Source organism: Episyrphus balteatus, chromosome 2 (genome assembly GCF_945859705.1).
Source record: "Episyrphus balteatus chromosome 2, idEpiBalt1.1, whole genome shotgun sequence".
NCBI lineage: Eukaryota > Metazoa > Arthropoda > Insecta > Diptera > Syrphidae > Episyrphus > Episyrphus balteatus.
The window spans coordinates 27,346,917-27,362,606 of NC_079135.1; the positions used below are offsets into that span (position 1 = coordinate 27,346,917).

Below are 15,690 nucleotides of genomic sequence, written 5' to 3' on the forward strand. Positions count from 1 at the left end.
TCCTAAAAAGTTTTTTAGAAGTATAAATATCAGCGTTTACTGATAATTTTTTTACCGTGGGTAGTATACCAGCCTTATAGGTGCGAATAGCCCTTTAGACTTGAAACCCGTAAGCAAAAATGTTAGTTGGGATGTTCGCTGTTGACTTTGAAGACTTAGAATTTTTTCATTTTTCTTGCTCCAAAAGAGTATTTTTGACTTTGGAGACTTAGAAAAATTCGCTTCAGCATTGCAACGTACTAGGCTTAAAAAAAAATCGGTACTATTTTCAAAAATTTTGGTTTTTGAAATATTTTTGAAAATCTGGTACTAAAACTCAAAATTTTGAAGAAAAAAATAATTGAAAAAACTTTTTTTTTTCAGAACTATTCGAACAAAATATGAATTTATTTTTCAAAATTGTTTGGCCAAATTTATTGTTGGTTGAATTCAGAAAAAGAAAATTGCAATATGTATTACCTACAGTTTATAAAAAAATAAAAAGTATATTATTTTGAAAGAGTTTGCAAAAGTTTTAAAGAAAATAAAATGATTCAATTATAAAGTTCAATTAGCCTCAACCCTCAACTCCAAAAAAAATAAATAAAAATAATTTGTATTATTTTTTCCTCTTGAAAATAAAATATTTTTGTAAATACAAAAATTCAGTTTAAATTAAGAAAATTGAAAGAAATTGAAGTAATTTTTGTTTTTTTTTTTTTTTCAAAACCGTAACACATGTTACTATTTTCTCTTCTGAATTGAAATAACAGTACTTATGACCAACGAATTTGGAAAAATTAATAAAAGTCAAGACAAATTTTTTAATAATAATTAATAATAATTTAACTATATGCCTGTAAGACCTAAGGTCTTTTAAATGCAACTGCACGGCACTAGTTAGAAGGAATAGAAAGATAGGAAAGAATTTTTGTTGGTACAGTGAATTGAGAATAAGATGATTATTATCTCATATAGTCCCACGGGTGGCTTCCAAGCGGTAGGGCTCGAACCCACAACCTTCAGGTTAGCAGTCAAGTACTACATCCACTGCACCATTAAATTAAATTTTTTTCGAAAATACTGAGTTTAAGTACCCTTTTTTTTAAATACTTCATTTAATTTACTTGTTTTAATTCTATACATAGATAGAAATAAGCTTTAGGCTTTTTAAAAATGTATTTCTTAATATTTTAGGTCATGTCAATTTATGAGAAAATTGCTTCCACCACTAAAATGATGGGGAAATTGTCCTTTACTCCTTTTTTCTTAAATAATCTAACCAATCTTTTGACATCATTTATTTTATCAATTTAAAAAAAAAATGGTTTTTGTTCACAAAATCTAAATTTTAACTTTAAAAAGCAATAAGAAATAAGCTTAGTACGCAGATCGATCTAAATTTTAGCTGATTTTTTTTTCTCCGTTTTTCTTGACTTTCTTTTTCAATGAAACCACAACATAGAGATCGATTGTAGGGTGGAATGAACGTTATATTTTATGGTTCTTTCACTAAAACATGTCAAAACCAAAAGAGCAGAGATGATGCTTTAATATTTGAAAGATGGTATTTTCAACATGTGTAGGCTCCGTCAAGTCTACGTTCTTTTTTTCGTCACTCGATCAAGACTTATTATTATTAGATAATGGCATTATAGGTAATAATGTATTCAGTCAACCGTCCTTATTGCTATTGATAGAGTTGATTGTTCAGAATATAAATTTAACTTTCATCAAAAATAAAGTGCGATTAAAGTACGTATACGCCATGTGTTCCCAAATAACAATAAACAAAATAAATTATTTTTAATTCAACTCAATTTCACTTTTTTAGACATATTTTTGTACTGTTATTTAGTCCCGCCCTTATGTGGGTGAGTATATCGATAACAATTGAAATAAACACACGTTCAAATTATAAACAATTATTCTATATCCGAAAGTAATTGCATTAATTCAATAGCATTTTTTCCATTTTTGTTGCCTAACTTCCAGTTACCATTAAATGAAATGAAAAATTATACATCTTTTCAGGTGTACCTTACTAACCGTTAACTCAGTAATATGACAATGACAATATCGCATTTCCTCGTTCCTCTCTGATATGACAAAAATATAAATACGTGCATGTAATTTTTGATAACCCATCAGCTATAAACCACCTCAGCCCAACGCACTTCAAGTAGCTTCAGCAGAATCTCAAATAAGGAAGGACCCTCTCTGTTTTACAATCAGTCATGTTCCACTCCCACTCTGTCACAGCAGCTACTGAATATAGAGAAGATTATCTCATCATAATAATAATGACCAATTCCGCCTTACGGAAGCTCATCATGACAAAGAGAGCTCTGCTGCTGCATGTTGGTCAAGTACAAGAAGTCAATACTAGAAAACACACCAGAAATCTATACAGAGCCATCTTGTTAGATTCAAGTTTCTCGTCGTGTTGTTCGCTTATAGCCATCCAGAGTCTAGGTTTTGGCCAAAACCCGATCATAGTCACATTGAATAGTTGGCTTCTATATTGGTTTAGTTTATTGTTGGCCGCGTGCAAGGTCGGTTGTGCGAGTTCTTAATCCACCGCGAAAAAATTTCATATTTGAATTTTTTATTTCCTCTAACGTACTTGGCGTATATACGAGTTTATGAGTGATCCCTGAATTTGGCTTAAGCAATGGCTTAGTTAACCAAGGCTTGCATTTTCTTATGTTTTGTTTTCCATTTTTTTTCTGCTTAACGAAGAGAGCTCTTATCCTTTATTGTAATCTTGTGTCTTGTGTGCCCATCGAGAGTTCTTAAATAAATTGTGTACATAATCTTGTCTGGTTTATACCATTGGTACATGACACGGACTTTTTTGCTGGGAGCCTTTTTCTTGGTTCGTTTTGCTTGATTAATTTAATAACGTAAGTTGGTCGCATTGTAAAGAAATTTTTTTGCAAGTGGTCTCGTTTTTGTTGTGTTTTTTTTGTGAGCATTGTGATCTAATAGGACCAGTTTACAAGCCAGGTTAGTGTTTCAGGTTTTCTTCTTCTTCTAAATCGCGATGCGATAAGGACATGGATTACTTAACCGTTATGACTTTGCTGTCCAATTGTTGTAGGATTTGTACCAGGGTTAACAGAACTGTTAATAGGGAATTTCTGTTATTTCTTGTGAACAGATGGAAAATGTGTTAAAAGTCGAAGACCGGGAAGTATTTAGGATTGAGTATTTGACTCCAGTAGAAAATTTACTTTACTGTGAAATTTTATGAAAATAGCTACCTACAGTAAAGAAATAATGACTCATGAGTCACGAAAAACGGGAAATGCAAGGAAAATGAAACAATCCCAACATAAATCCAAAAATTGCATAAAACTTGCCATAGTGCAACGTATTTTAAACAAATTTGTATAACACTTACGAGTTGCTTCTTATCGAATAAAAAGATCAATATTCCTCGAATGTTATCAGTTTACAATAAAATGGATGCATACAATTATGATGCAATATGCTAATATATGCGTATCACTTACAATCGGATTTCACTTACAATCAGATCAGAGTTTAGTTTTCCAAACAACTATGCAAATAAATACAAATAAGTGTGAAGGCGGGAGTGCAGTAAACATTTATATTTAGCAGAGTGGAGTATAATAAAACTTATGTAACGAAATTAAATAAAGATCATCTTTCTTATTATAAAATACATGTTGAACTAGAATATTGTAACATAGTAAAACTAAATTTTGAGTTTTCTACAACTTTTATGTAAATTCAAATGCGTTTTGCCGGTTAAGGTTTATAAACCATGTACCTCTATGAATCTCCATATTAAATTCCTTTTCTCCAATAAGTGTGCATTATGCACAGTAAAATTTTACTATTTACAAATAAGTAGGTTTATTCATGACATCAAAAATGCATACATTTATATGTACATTGTATATACATTATTTGTAGATTGATTTAAAAAAAAGATTTTAGGGATCACTTTTTTACAATCAATACAATCAAGAAAAATATATACGTATTGCAGGGTTATTATTTAAATAAATAAATGTGGAAGGTTGGCAATAACTTTACCACATTATGGCGGGATTTCACTATATGCGTTTGACTTTTCTACGTCTCGGTAAGGATTTTTATTTTTCACTATTTTTCTTCGTCTGGTAGAACGTTTGCACGCAGTGACTTGGTTTCAATTGCGTTAAAGTTTCTACCACTACTATTTGTACTTGGTTTCGTGCCATGGAATGCGGACATTCGGCGGTCAAGAATGATTTTGTCGTTTATTGATGTAGTTAAGTCATAAAAGTATTGTGCAAAAGTTTTCTTCCTGTGCGTTTTCGGATTTAAGACTTTTTTAAGATTATCTCAATATTATAACTTAAGCGTATTTTTAATTCAAAATGCTAATGCTCTGTCATTTTCCCTGATCCTGACCTGAAGACCTTTATCTTGAATATCTGACCAAAAGAAACAAAATATAACGTTTTTAAAACAAAAATGTCGAGTTTTTGAAGTGAAAACTTCTTTAGTATCGTAGTGATTTGAAACAAGATGAAACGAAAAAGCGACAGAAAAAATCAATTGATCATAACTTTTTTGTTTTCATAGATAGATGAATGAAATTTATACAGTACATAGGTAATTAAATAAATTATAATTGCGCAAAATATCAATTAATTTCATAGTAGCCATTGTAAACGTTATACACAAGTTATAGGGTAGAGTTGCTAGTAGCCGGTCTCATAAAATAAAGCACAGAAACGTCAAATATCAGCATTTTCCAATAATGGTTAAAAAAAAAGTTAATAATAGTTCCCAAAAATATTTTATATAAGTTTTTGTATAAAAATTCTCCTAAATCCGGCCTTTGTTTCCTATTTTCGGCCATCTAGTGTCCCATTTCCGACCACTGACTTTATTAGGTCAAGCTTAAATAAATTTAAGGTTTTTTATTCAAATTTTTGTGTTTTAAGAATTTAGAAACAATTTTGATTGTTTAATAAGTTATAACATCAAATGATTCAAAAATGTATTTATTTTACTACATTTTTTAAACTTTTATCAATAAAAGTGGGCCGAATACAGGAAACTCCTGAATTTCAAAGCTTTTTTTGTGTTCTATCTCCGGCCCCCTTAAAATAACAAAAATGTACATCTTTTTCTTATTTAAAACCTATTTTATTTAAAGATTAATGTATATTTTTTATAAGAAAAACAACATTTCAAAGCATAGCTCTGAAATTGTTTCCACTAAACACTAATTACGATAGTAGGTTTCGGCAGTAAAATTACAAAAAAAACCATACCCGATTGGATCACTTCACAAAAAGTTATTTTTTCTAAGAAAACTGAATAACAAGAATAATAAGAATATTGTAATTTTAGGAGAGACATTTAACAGAACAGCATAAGAGCAAAAATTTGGAATAAATCCTACGAAATCACTAGTTATAGTTATAACGATTTTTCTGAAAGATAGCCGGCTACTGGAGAGGGCTGGAATTAGGCTACTCTACCCTAGTTCTTTTATTTGGTGATAATTTCACTTAAGGTCACCGGACGGATGATTGTAAAGTGATTTCTTTAGAAATAATACCTCCCATATAAAATGCTCGAGGTTTTGCAATTATCTCCAAAAGGACTCTTTTTTTGCGAAAATTGACATATTTATTGGCCAATCCCTTACATATTATTTATCATATTATTATTTATATTAACATATTGGCCTTATAATTTTTTTTATTTTCATTATTTAAATTTTCAAAAAATGTTACTACGAATAAAATTAGTTAAACAAATTTTGTATGTTTTATTTATTTCTGAAAACTTAATCTAAAGGTATAATTTCGTATGGTTATAGCTAAGATATATAACTTTTTTGAAGTACCCAAGCAAGTTTGTGCGACCCAGTGCATTTTTTCCTTGTGCGCGGTGGGATCAAATAAAGCATTTTACTGCGTGAATTACGTTAGAAGACTTTTTTTAAAACACTTTTCCGATTCATTATCAGCTTGCTTGAAAAATGTTTTTTTTACCTTAGAGCTTAGAATATCAAAAGTATCGCGGGGCGCAATAGTTAGTGCGATGGCCTATAACGGCAGAAGGTTTCGTTTGTCAAATCCGATTCAACTGCCAACACGTTTTTGTCAGGGGTACTGCCTCTTGCGAGAAATTGACGAACCTAACTTTTCATGAATATTACTCATTATTAAAATGATATTAATATCGTTGTATCTTTTAGCAAAATGTCAAAGCACATCAAATAGCCTCAATCATTTTTTGGTTTCATGGTATTGTTTAACACTTTCATTTAAACAAAGTTCATGTCACTAATGGTTTTTTATGTTTATTTGTTTTTGTATAGCTTCTATTATTTCATTGTCTTCGAAATTAAACTTGATAAATCTCACTCACATAATTCATTAAACAGATAAAGTATTAATTGTTATCACAGCTAACTTACTTTTGAATATTTAATTCACTTATCTTTAGATCATTTGTTTTCTCATTAATCAACAGATTTAAGGCACGTTTTTATCTCTATAATGTGCAGTTAAGAATACTTAAAACAAATAAAGCTTTCATTAACCATTTACAACGTACGACAATTAGGCGACATCAAACATTTTAAAATGCACACCCTCAGCATAAAATTAAATTTTTTAAATTAAAATTCAAATGATCGATGGATTGCTTCAATTGCACTTTCATTTTGTATTATTTTTTTTTATACATTTTTTCTTTTATCCAAATAAAAACAATTACCTAACGATCATGTTTGGCAGTAAAGTAGCTTTTTTTTACAAGTCGTCTGCTGTCAATAGGTTATATATACGATTTACCTACAGCTATTTTATCTGAAATTCGTCCCCGGAATGCAAAACTGTCAATTTAATTCCAGATAGGTATTGTACGCGTTGCGTTGTGTTGAATTGGAACTTTCTTTTGTTCAAAATGAATTTAACTCAGATGACCAATCGAAAGCGCATATGTAGGCAGATACTTTTAAATTTACTTGAAATATATTACATATAGATAGCTTATTAGTAATTCTTGTCATGGGTTTTGGCATTAATGCCGGCTTATAATATGACTGACATGTGAACGTTTTTATGTGACCGACGACTGAAAAAACTGTCGAATTTCGATTTGTTTTCAATTTCGGGTCAGTTTATATCGTAATATTGTTACAAAGAAAAAGTTAACAAATTATAAGCTTTTCGAAGTTAGTAAGTAAGTACTCTATTTTTGCCTATGTGACGAAAAAGAATCTCCATTTTTACAGTAAACCCTCAACACATTAAAGAACTTGACATTTAAATAATGCAATAGGATTCACGTCAAAATATGTAAATCAAACCTCTATCTGCATCTACAGAAAACATTTCATTTTGACGTTAAACTATCAATTGACAGATCTAGCTTATATTTGTGGCTAGAACGGCTAGAAAAATCTATTCACAGTGAAATGAGGAACTTTTCCATATCTTTTCCAAGTATTTCTATGCTTGAAAATCTATCACGACATCTACGTGCAATAATAGATGTAAATAATTTAGAAAGGACAAGAAAATGATTATCGTGAATATTTAAATAGGTATCGCTTTTTCGATCTGCCATTAAGCATTTTTTTTTTTATTTTTAATTGGAATGAAGCCAAAATGCAGAAAACCTAACATTTACCACAATTTAAATGAATTAAATTAAGTGCGGCAGTTTGCATTAATCCATCATTACCGGTGGAGGTGTTTGGCGTGAACAGTTTAACAGTGAGTTTATATTTTTATCTTGGATTTGGCTTTATAAAGTGAAATTGAAATATTGTTCATTTAATAATTTTAAGTGAGCTTTAAAGAGCTTAAAACATAAGCTACTTAGATTTAATAAAATCAAACAGATTTGACTTGTTAATTCAATCATGAATACTTGATCCTTTTTAACTATCATGGATTTTGATCCTTAAAAATCACGAAATAAGAGCAACTAGTGGGAAAGTTGAAAATAAAATGTAATATGATAAACTTTGTGTTTCGGTTCAGAAATTGTAAAGTTGTTTTCTATATTTTTTTTTTTTTGTGATAAATGTTCGCAAGTCGAATTTCTTGACTCAAACTTATAAAAAGAAATTAATTTGTGGCGTGACAAGATCACGAAGAGTGAAGTGTTTTACACTTTTAATGATTATTGTTTGCAGGAAGGATAATACATTTTTCATAAAGATCCTTTCCTTTAATTTAATATTTTTTCTATAAAATGTATTTATTTATTAATGATCAAACTCGTTTTCCTAATGAATTCTCTTAAATAAAATTACTTTGAGCTTTTTTAATTCCTTGGAAGAGACTCCTGAAACCTATTACGTCAACACCGTGGAACTTTTAACAATCTTAACCTCTGGGTTTTAAAAAGGCTTTCAATAGCTTTTGAAAAGAAAACGTTTTGAACTTAATTTGCGAATCATAATATATTTGAACGCAACGAGTGTCATTCCATTCACAATGCTACCAAAGTTTAGGTTGATCACCGAGGTGTTATTTCTCCAATTTCCCTTGAGCTAAAAAAGCAAATGTGATATTTCTTTACTTTTTTACTTTTTATTTTTATTTTTAAAGCAGGGTCTAATAATTAAAAATCCAATACACAAAGGTTGGCCTTTTATTTCGCACAAAAAAAATTTAAACTTTGAAATACACAAGAGCAGGCAATAACATACAGAAAGATGTTTACGGCAAGAATATTTAGACTCCAACTTACGCTTTCATCTTAGCTTTCAGAGTTTATTAGTAGTTTTTTTTTCTATGAAAAAAGAGGACTTACCTATTTTACAATAATTTATTTTAAAGTTTTCACTTATTTTCCGAATAATACGCAAATAAAAATTTATCACATAGTATTTAAATTTAGGTTTTTTTGACAAAAGAAAAGTTTTCTACTCAGCTCTTTTGTTTATTCTGGTTTAATATGATTTGCGTGCTTATTGTCAAGTATTTTTTGAAAATAGTAGCTATTTATGAAATTTCATGTAGAGCTATTATCCTCAACTGCACTTAACTCACTAAACAAATAGAAAAAACCTTTCATTAGCATCCGCACTTTAATGTTCTTTATGGATTTTCCTGATTTTGAAAGTGCAACCCACTTGTTTGCAAACCTATCAAAGTAAGAGCGAACAGCGAAGGTAAAATTTCTGTAAATAAGGAAATATCTAACCTGATTACTTGGAGATTATAATTTCACTACCAAATAAGATTGATTATATTATCAACCGCATTAATCAATATCATAACTACATACATATACATATGCCTTTAATTATAATCAAAGACTATGTTCAATGTCATCGCTAGAGACCACCAATTGACACGGATTCTCTCTATACTAATCTTCCTACTCAAAGTTAATAAGAAGAAAAAAATCCTCCCAAAAGAAGAAGAAAAATTGCTTCCTCGTTTGTTACTTTTCTGTTTTTTTATTCTTTATTAGACGAGTATTTGTATTTGTATAGACTGCGTCATTGATAACCAGTTCTGCAAGAGTTGCAACCAGTTTTGCGCATCTCTCAGACATCAAGCATTTTATGCGTGCGTACGAATTCCACCCGGCATCCCCCATTTTATCTTGACACACTAGAAATCGAACGAAACTGAAAACAAGATCTTTCTCCTATTTACTATTAACTATAACTCTTATAAGTTGTATAGTGAACATGGTATTACTTGGAATAAAGTGGAGCGAATAGATATTTCTGCGTGTAAAGTGTAAACCTACAGGGATACTTCACATTGGTGAATGGGGTAACTCAAATGGATGGGTCTATGTTATGATATTGGTGTAGCATTCTACACTATCGCAAAACGCATGCCGGTTAGGAAGATTAGAAGTGGGTCACGATCGCGAGAATATACTCTTTTTCGTTTGTTGTGGTTGTGGAATTTTGTTTTTGAATGAAGGCAATGAGTTGTGACAAGTTCAGTCGCATCTCGTATTTGGCATTGGACGAAGATACAGGAAAATAAAAATAAAAAAACATGTGTATAAGAGGACAGCTCTGAAGTGAGAAAGAAAGAAAATTAAATAAATATAGGAATTGAAAGCGATACAACAAGTTGAGCTCCTTTTGAAAATGCAATGAATTGAATAAAAATCAGTAATTAATGTTTTTTTAAAAGTGAACAACTCTTGTGGTGTTCGTTAAAAGGGAAATTAGGTTGGTGGATACTTATTGTATGTTTTTATTTTTTTTAATGAGATGACACACCTTTTTGTTTTTTTGTTATTGTTTAAATATTTTTTTGTAATCATTAAAATAACCGTTAATATTCAACAAACCACTAAACTTACTGCACGATCAAGCAATATAATTGTCAATTTTGCAGGCTCTTCATTTTAAAGGTTTTAAATAAAATTAATCTGCTTTTTGTACAAGTGCAATTGGTGACCTTGAGCAGTTCCTTCTTGTTCACAAAAGATTCAACCCTCATAAATTGTACCACTATTTTACGCTTAGATAGATTCTTTATCTGTGAAAAATATAAGAAGCTGCAAAAACTTTTTATTATGATGAATATTTCATCACAATCAAATAAATCTGTAAGAAAGAATGATACAGTTTATTTAGATTCCTATGACTGAATTGGCTCGTTATTTATGATGCATATGCATATCGTTATTTTGTGTAATCAGCAATAGAAATTTCATATTACCTGCTAAAGTTTTTTCATAGAAAAAAAAGTTACGTATACGCCACCGTGACGCCAAAATGTTTTGTTTTGTGGCTTGCATGACCAGACCATCCTAGGAAAATATCCCAAATTAAGTTTTATTTATTTATTTATGTATGATTAGCTGTAACTATATATAAAAAAATTATTTTGAAGTTTTCACTTATTTTCTTAATAATACGCAACTAAAAAGTCACCACATATTTCAATTTAAGTTTATACAACAAAAGAAAAGTTTTCTACTCAGCTCTTTTGTTTATTTTAGTTAAATACAATTTGCATGCTTTTCGTGAAGTATTTTAGATAAATTACTTTTTATTCAATTTCATGTAGAGTTATTATTCTCAACTGCACTTGACGAACTAAACAAATAAAAAAGCCTTTCATTAGCATTCGCACTTTAACGTTCTTTATGGACACTTGTTTAACAAGCTACCTAAGTAGAAGCTATCAAATTATAAAGCTTTATCCAAAAAAGAGTTGGAGGCTGCAATATAAGATTGTTGTTTATTGATTCATACTGATAAATATCAAAGAGCTACATAAAAGAATTGCTCTAATTCATCTCAACAGTTTTATCTTACTCTTTTTGAGGTTTTTTAAATCCTGCGTTCAAAAGTATTTAATTATTGTGTGCAAAAGCGAGCGTGAACATAATGAAAGTACTCAGTATTAATTTCTTAGTATATGTAAATTGGTTTTGACAAAAAATTGATAGCTTTACGCACAACACTTGAATTAAAAAAATTACGTAATTATACCCACAATTTTTATTTAAATTCAATTCCAAATAGAATCTTACTAAGAAACTCACAGCTTAACTTTAATAACTGCTATGAACAACGCAAATATGCAAAATTGCTAAGATAGTTGATGCTTTCATCCAATTTACTATTATTTTTTCTTTTTAATTAAAAAAAAATATGTCACTTGATGGAACATGGTTTTGCAAAAAAACATGTTTTTGAATTGTATGCCTTTGGCAAAGTTTATATTGTTTCCTATATAGTCTTCTATGAGAAGATAAACATAAACTTGTTTCCTTGCACGATGTGTTTACGCATGATGGACATTTTTGGTACAAACAATTTTTGTAATTCAAGGTGCTTAAGCATAAAAGTGATCCGATCCTGAATTGATAAATAGTGAAAACTGTGTAATGTAGATTTTAGATTAGATATATGTAGCTATTATAAGCTACTCAGGTACTTAGCGTGAGACTGACTCTGATTGAAATTGCATGCAAGTGAATATGATCAGAATGTAACGGGGTGAAAAATGTTTTTAAATTGTTTTTAAATATGCGTTAGTAGTTTTAATCTAATTTCAAAATCACTTTCATCTTCAGTTAAATACCGGTAGTCTTATTTATAAACGCTTTATAGAGAATACATAAAGTTTTTTGTTAAAAAAATTAAATAGAAAGCTGAGCTCTTCTTTTTTTCATACAACCCACCTTTAATTATTTACTTAATGTGGCGCTCACAGTCCGCTGGATTTTCAGCTTTACCGTAAAGCCCGTATAGATAGTTGTTGTATCATCACCTCAATGTCACACCCGTTACATCTAAATTTCAAGATATTTTAACGAAGCAAAATTTACTATAAAAAACCTAATTTACAAGCAATTTAAAAATATAATTCATTGAATGAGTATTATCTAAAATAACTAAGATCACAAAGCTAAGATTTGTGTCACACCCGTTACGATGAAAAAAACCCACCAATAGTCGAATTCCTTTTAAATTATATTTTGAATTTTGAAATGTGTAAATGTTTTTTAAATGGGCTAGATAAATTCTTAAAATCTAGTGTAAAAAAGCTCAAATTTTCTGTCTTTTTACTTTCCTAAATAAAATGCAAGTCAAAGTTGATACATGAAAAAACTAGTAATCATGAGAAATAATAAATCCATTTAACACTGATCGCTACTTTTTATTTCTTTCTTTTTCAATAAAAAAAATTAATGGAACTTTCCCAAGCATTTTATAGACGTCATAGCCAATTGAATTATGTTATTGAAACATCGTTTAAATCATCCAGCTCATTTTGTAAGCCTACAGCTCTTTATTGGTTCTTCAATGAATGATTACCTTCGACTTTATGTAATACTTACAATTAAGCTGCAATCTTATCCAGCACTATCAAGAGTTTATCTAAAGACTTCTTGTTTGCAAATACGCAAAGAACATTAAAGAATACATTAACAAGAATCAAGACAACTCAAGGGTACCTGATGCAGAATTTTCTTTACTTTCTCTTATATAACCGGATTCTTTCAATCTTTTACATTTTATCTATTTGGCATATAAATTCTATCTGCAAATATGTATATTCACAGCAGCTGATCTCAGTTTAATTGGTTGCAAAAAAAGAAATATCATAAATTTTAATTTTATTGAAAATTAGTACTTATTAAATCTGCTAGAGGGAGTTATAACTTTTCAGTATTCTTCTTTTAATTCCAGATAACAATTCAGTGATGAAAACGAGGCTGTGCAATATGACCTCAGTAGCAGGAATCCTACTCTTTGTTCTCATGCAAAAAGCAACTGGCCAAATCACACAGTCTCATTCGATAAAGACATCTTCATCCCAGAGCGTGGGTGATGGAGAGGGTGTATCAAAAACAAGTTCTAACATAGCGACGAATCAGGAAGAATTTCTAGACGAATATAATCAACCACATTCGAGAAAAAAACGTCTCGTCTGGATAACAGACGATGGACGTTTAGCATTGCCACCAGGCACATCGTTAACGTTTACGCCTACAATAGCTCTGCCGTTGGTGCGACATCCGCCAGAGGGATTTTTCTCAAATTTGACAATCAGTTTTCCTGTCACAAGTAATACAAAAAAAAATCGTATGCATTTGATATCCTTTTATCTGACATTTGTTTGTATCTTTATAGTTGACTTTGACAAGCTTGGTTTGACAGATAATCAGAATCCACTTGGTGACCTGCCCCCGATCTTTGCGAGATCGTTTGGTCATGAAGCTGGAGAGATGCTGGGTATTTTCTTATAAAATTATGTATGTTCTAGGTTTTATTTAAAAAGGTTAATTTAAGGTGGCTACATGGCTAGGTATTTGAACTACAAAAAGAAGCGTGATTTATCTTCACAAGGAGATCAATTTTCAAATATCGTACAAGATGATGAGGAAGAAGAAGTGCCAAAAATACCCGAAAGATTTAAGCATGTATTTCATGGAGGAGAAAGGTTTGTTTGCACTTTAGTGGAGACTTTTCAAACTTGACTTGTTATAAATTTTAGAATACTGCTTTATGGAGCTGTTGAAACATTTTTATCGACTTTTGGCATGGATGGGAAAGCTTGTCTTTTGAGAACAATTTGTGAGGTTCACTCAAGAAGTTTGGATCATTTTGGAGTTTTTGGAGAGATAACAAAACTATTTCTGACGTAAGTTACAATATGACTGTATTAAATTTGGAGACGTTTTAAAAATTGTTATTTTCATTTAAGTGTTAAGAAATCACCTTTTGCGAATCTAATTCCCGAATATGTCAGAGCTCAAGAAATTGGCGAAGGTAAAGAAGTTCCTGGAGAATGTTTTCCCTATTATAAAGATTGCACAAAGAGCATTTTCAAGGCTTTGATAAACAAAAAATATAGGTAAATAGATTTATTTTTTTAATATACTTGTTTATTTTTTTTTTTTAATGAAAAACTATTTTTTTAGTGACGAGAAACACAGTGAATATCATGAACAAGAAGTGGAAGAAATAAATGAAATCAAGGAAAATTCTCCAGTTTTTCGAAAAAAGAACATTGTTTCCATGTAAAATAGAATTAATTGGAAACAAATATTGTTTATAAAATTTATTTATTATAAGTTATAATTTATTTTTGCGGCCATACAAAAAAACATTTTGTTTTTCTTTTTTATAAGAACAAATTATTTAATTTATTTATATTATTATTTAATTTATTTATATTTATTACATATCAAACGAATTTAGTTGTTTTTTTCTATTTATTATTTATATTATTTTTTGTTATTTATTTATTTAATATGAATTTCTTTTTTTTTTTGTACATTGAAATATGAGTGGAATATGAAAGTCATTTTTTTTTAAATTTAAGATCTTTAAAAAAACAATTGTAAATAAAATTATTATTTGTTTTGTTTATATTATGTACAGGGTGTGATTTTTAGAGAAACTGTGAATAATTTATTGTATAGTAAGAAAATATAAGTAAATTTTACAATAGTAGATAAACTGAATTTTAATAAAGTATATCTGATTGTTAGAATCAGTTGTTAATCTTTAAAAGTCTGATTTATTCAGTTTATTTCTACATACAGATGGAGAGATTGGTAGTTAATTTGTGTTAAGTCAAATACTCGGCAGGACGACAAGGTGCGAGCAGGACTAAGTGATATAAAAAACAAAAAAAACTAATATTCTATACCAAATCTACCACTTATTTAAAGCCTAGAACGCAGCTGAAGTAAAACGAAATGTTTTATAAGTCTCCAAAGTCGATAGCGAAAATGCTAACAAAAAAATATCATCGAGTTTCCGTCAAAGTCATATTAAAAAATATCAAAATTTTTTAAAACTCAACAAAAAAAAATTAAAAAATAAGTTTTGATTCAAGAAAAATGTCCAGGACAATAAATAGACAATAAATTAAATTGAAAAATTAGTGTAAGCTCTCCACATAATCTGAAATTTGTAACTTCAAGCCTAGTACCTACACAGCTGAAACGAAACGAAAAATGTTCAAGTCTCCAAAGTCAACAGCAAACATTTTAACAAAAAAATACCATCGGGTAGGTATTTTGGCAAAGTAAAACTAATAAAAATACAAATAAAAAAATTCAATAAAAAACATCAGAAAATAAGTTTAAAAGCAAAATCAAAACAAATTTAATTTCGTTCAAGATTTCGTTAACGAAATTTTGAATGGAAAATTTCGTTTCGCCTCAGCTGCAAACTGTTTTCACTAAAGCCCAAATGAGATAATT

General features: G+C 29.6%; 2 protein-coding genes across 5 annotated transcripts in view; one reads left to right on the forward strand and one right to left on the reverse strand.

The window, feature by feature from the left end:
• Window positions 1-8,808, reverse strand: part of LOC129908282 (ceramide transfer protein) — a 55,170-nt gene extending 46,362 nt beyond the window's left edge. The window contains exon 1 of the mRNA XM_055984684.1: window positions 8,791-8,808. The gene's annotated coding sequence lies outside the window, so the exon portion shown is untranslated. The remainder of the gene's footprint in view (window positions 1-8,790) is intronic.
• LOC129908284 (uncharacterized) lies at window positions 2,287-14,604 on the forward strand. Of its 4 annotated transcripts, none has more exons than XM_055984689.1 (7): window positions 2,287-2,988; window positions 13,163-13,540; window positions 13,607-13,708; window positions 13,766-13,916; window positions 13,971-14,117; window positions 14,181-14,330; window positions 14,398-14,604. In XM_055984689.1, the coding sequence occupies exons 2-7, from the start codon at window positions 13,177-13,179 to the stop codon at window positions 14,498-14,500; spliced, it is 1,017 nt and encodes a 338-aa protein (XP_055840664.1). In that variant the 5' UTR covers window positions 2,287-2,988; window positions 13,163-13,176; the 3' UTR covers window positions 14,501-14,604. The 4 variants fall into 4 exon arrangements, with proteins under 4 accessions (XP_055840664.1, XP_055840665.1, XP_055840661.1 ...); XM_055984690.1 differs by having other exon boundaries at window positions 2,287-2,857; XM_055984686.1 differs by having other exon boundaries at window positions 2,289-2,885.
• The last annotated feature ends 1,086 nt before the right edge of the window (window positions 14,605-15,690 follow it).

Bases quoted from the DNA above. Each gene is read 5' to 3' on its own strand.
- LOC129908284 (XM_055984689.1), top strand. From the start codon at position 13,177: ATGAAAACGAGGCTGTGCAATATGACCTCAGTAGCAGGAATCCTACTC. The intron at 13,541-13,606 runs GTAATACAAAAA...GTATCTTTATAG, and splicing joins AATCAGTTTTCCTGTCACAA to TTGACTTTGACAAGCTTGGT. The intron at 13,709-13,765 runs GTATTTTCTTAT...GGTTAATTTAAG, and splicing joins TGAAGCTGGAGAGATGCTGG to GTGGCTACATGGCTAGGTAT.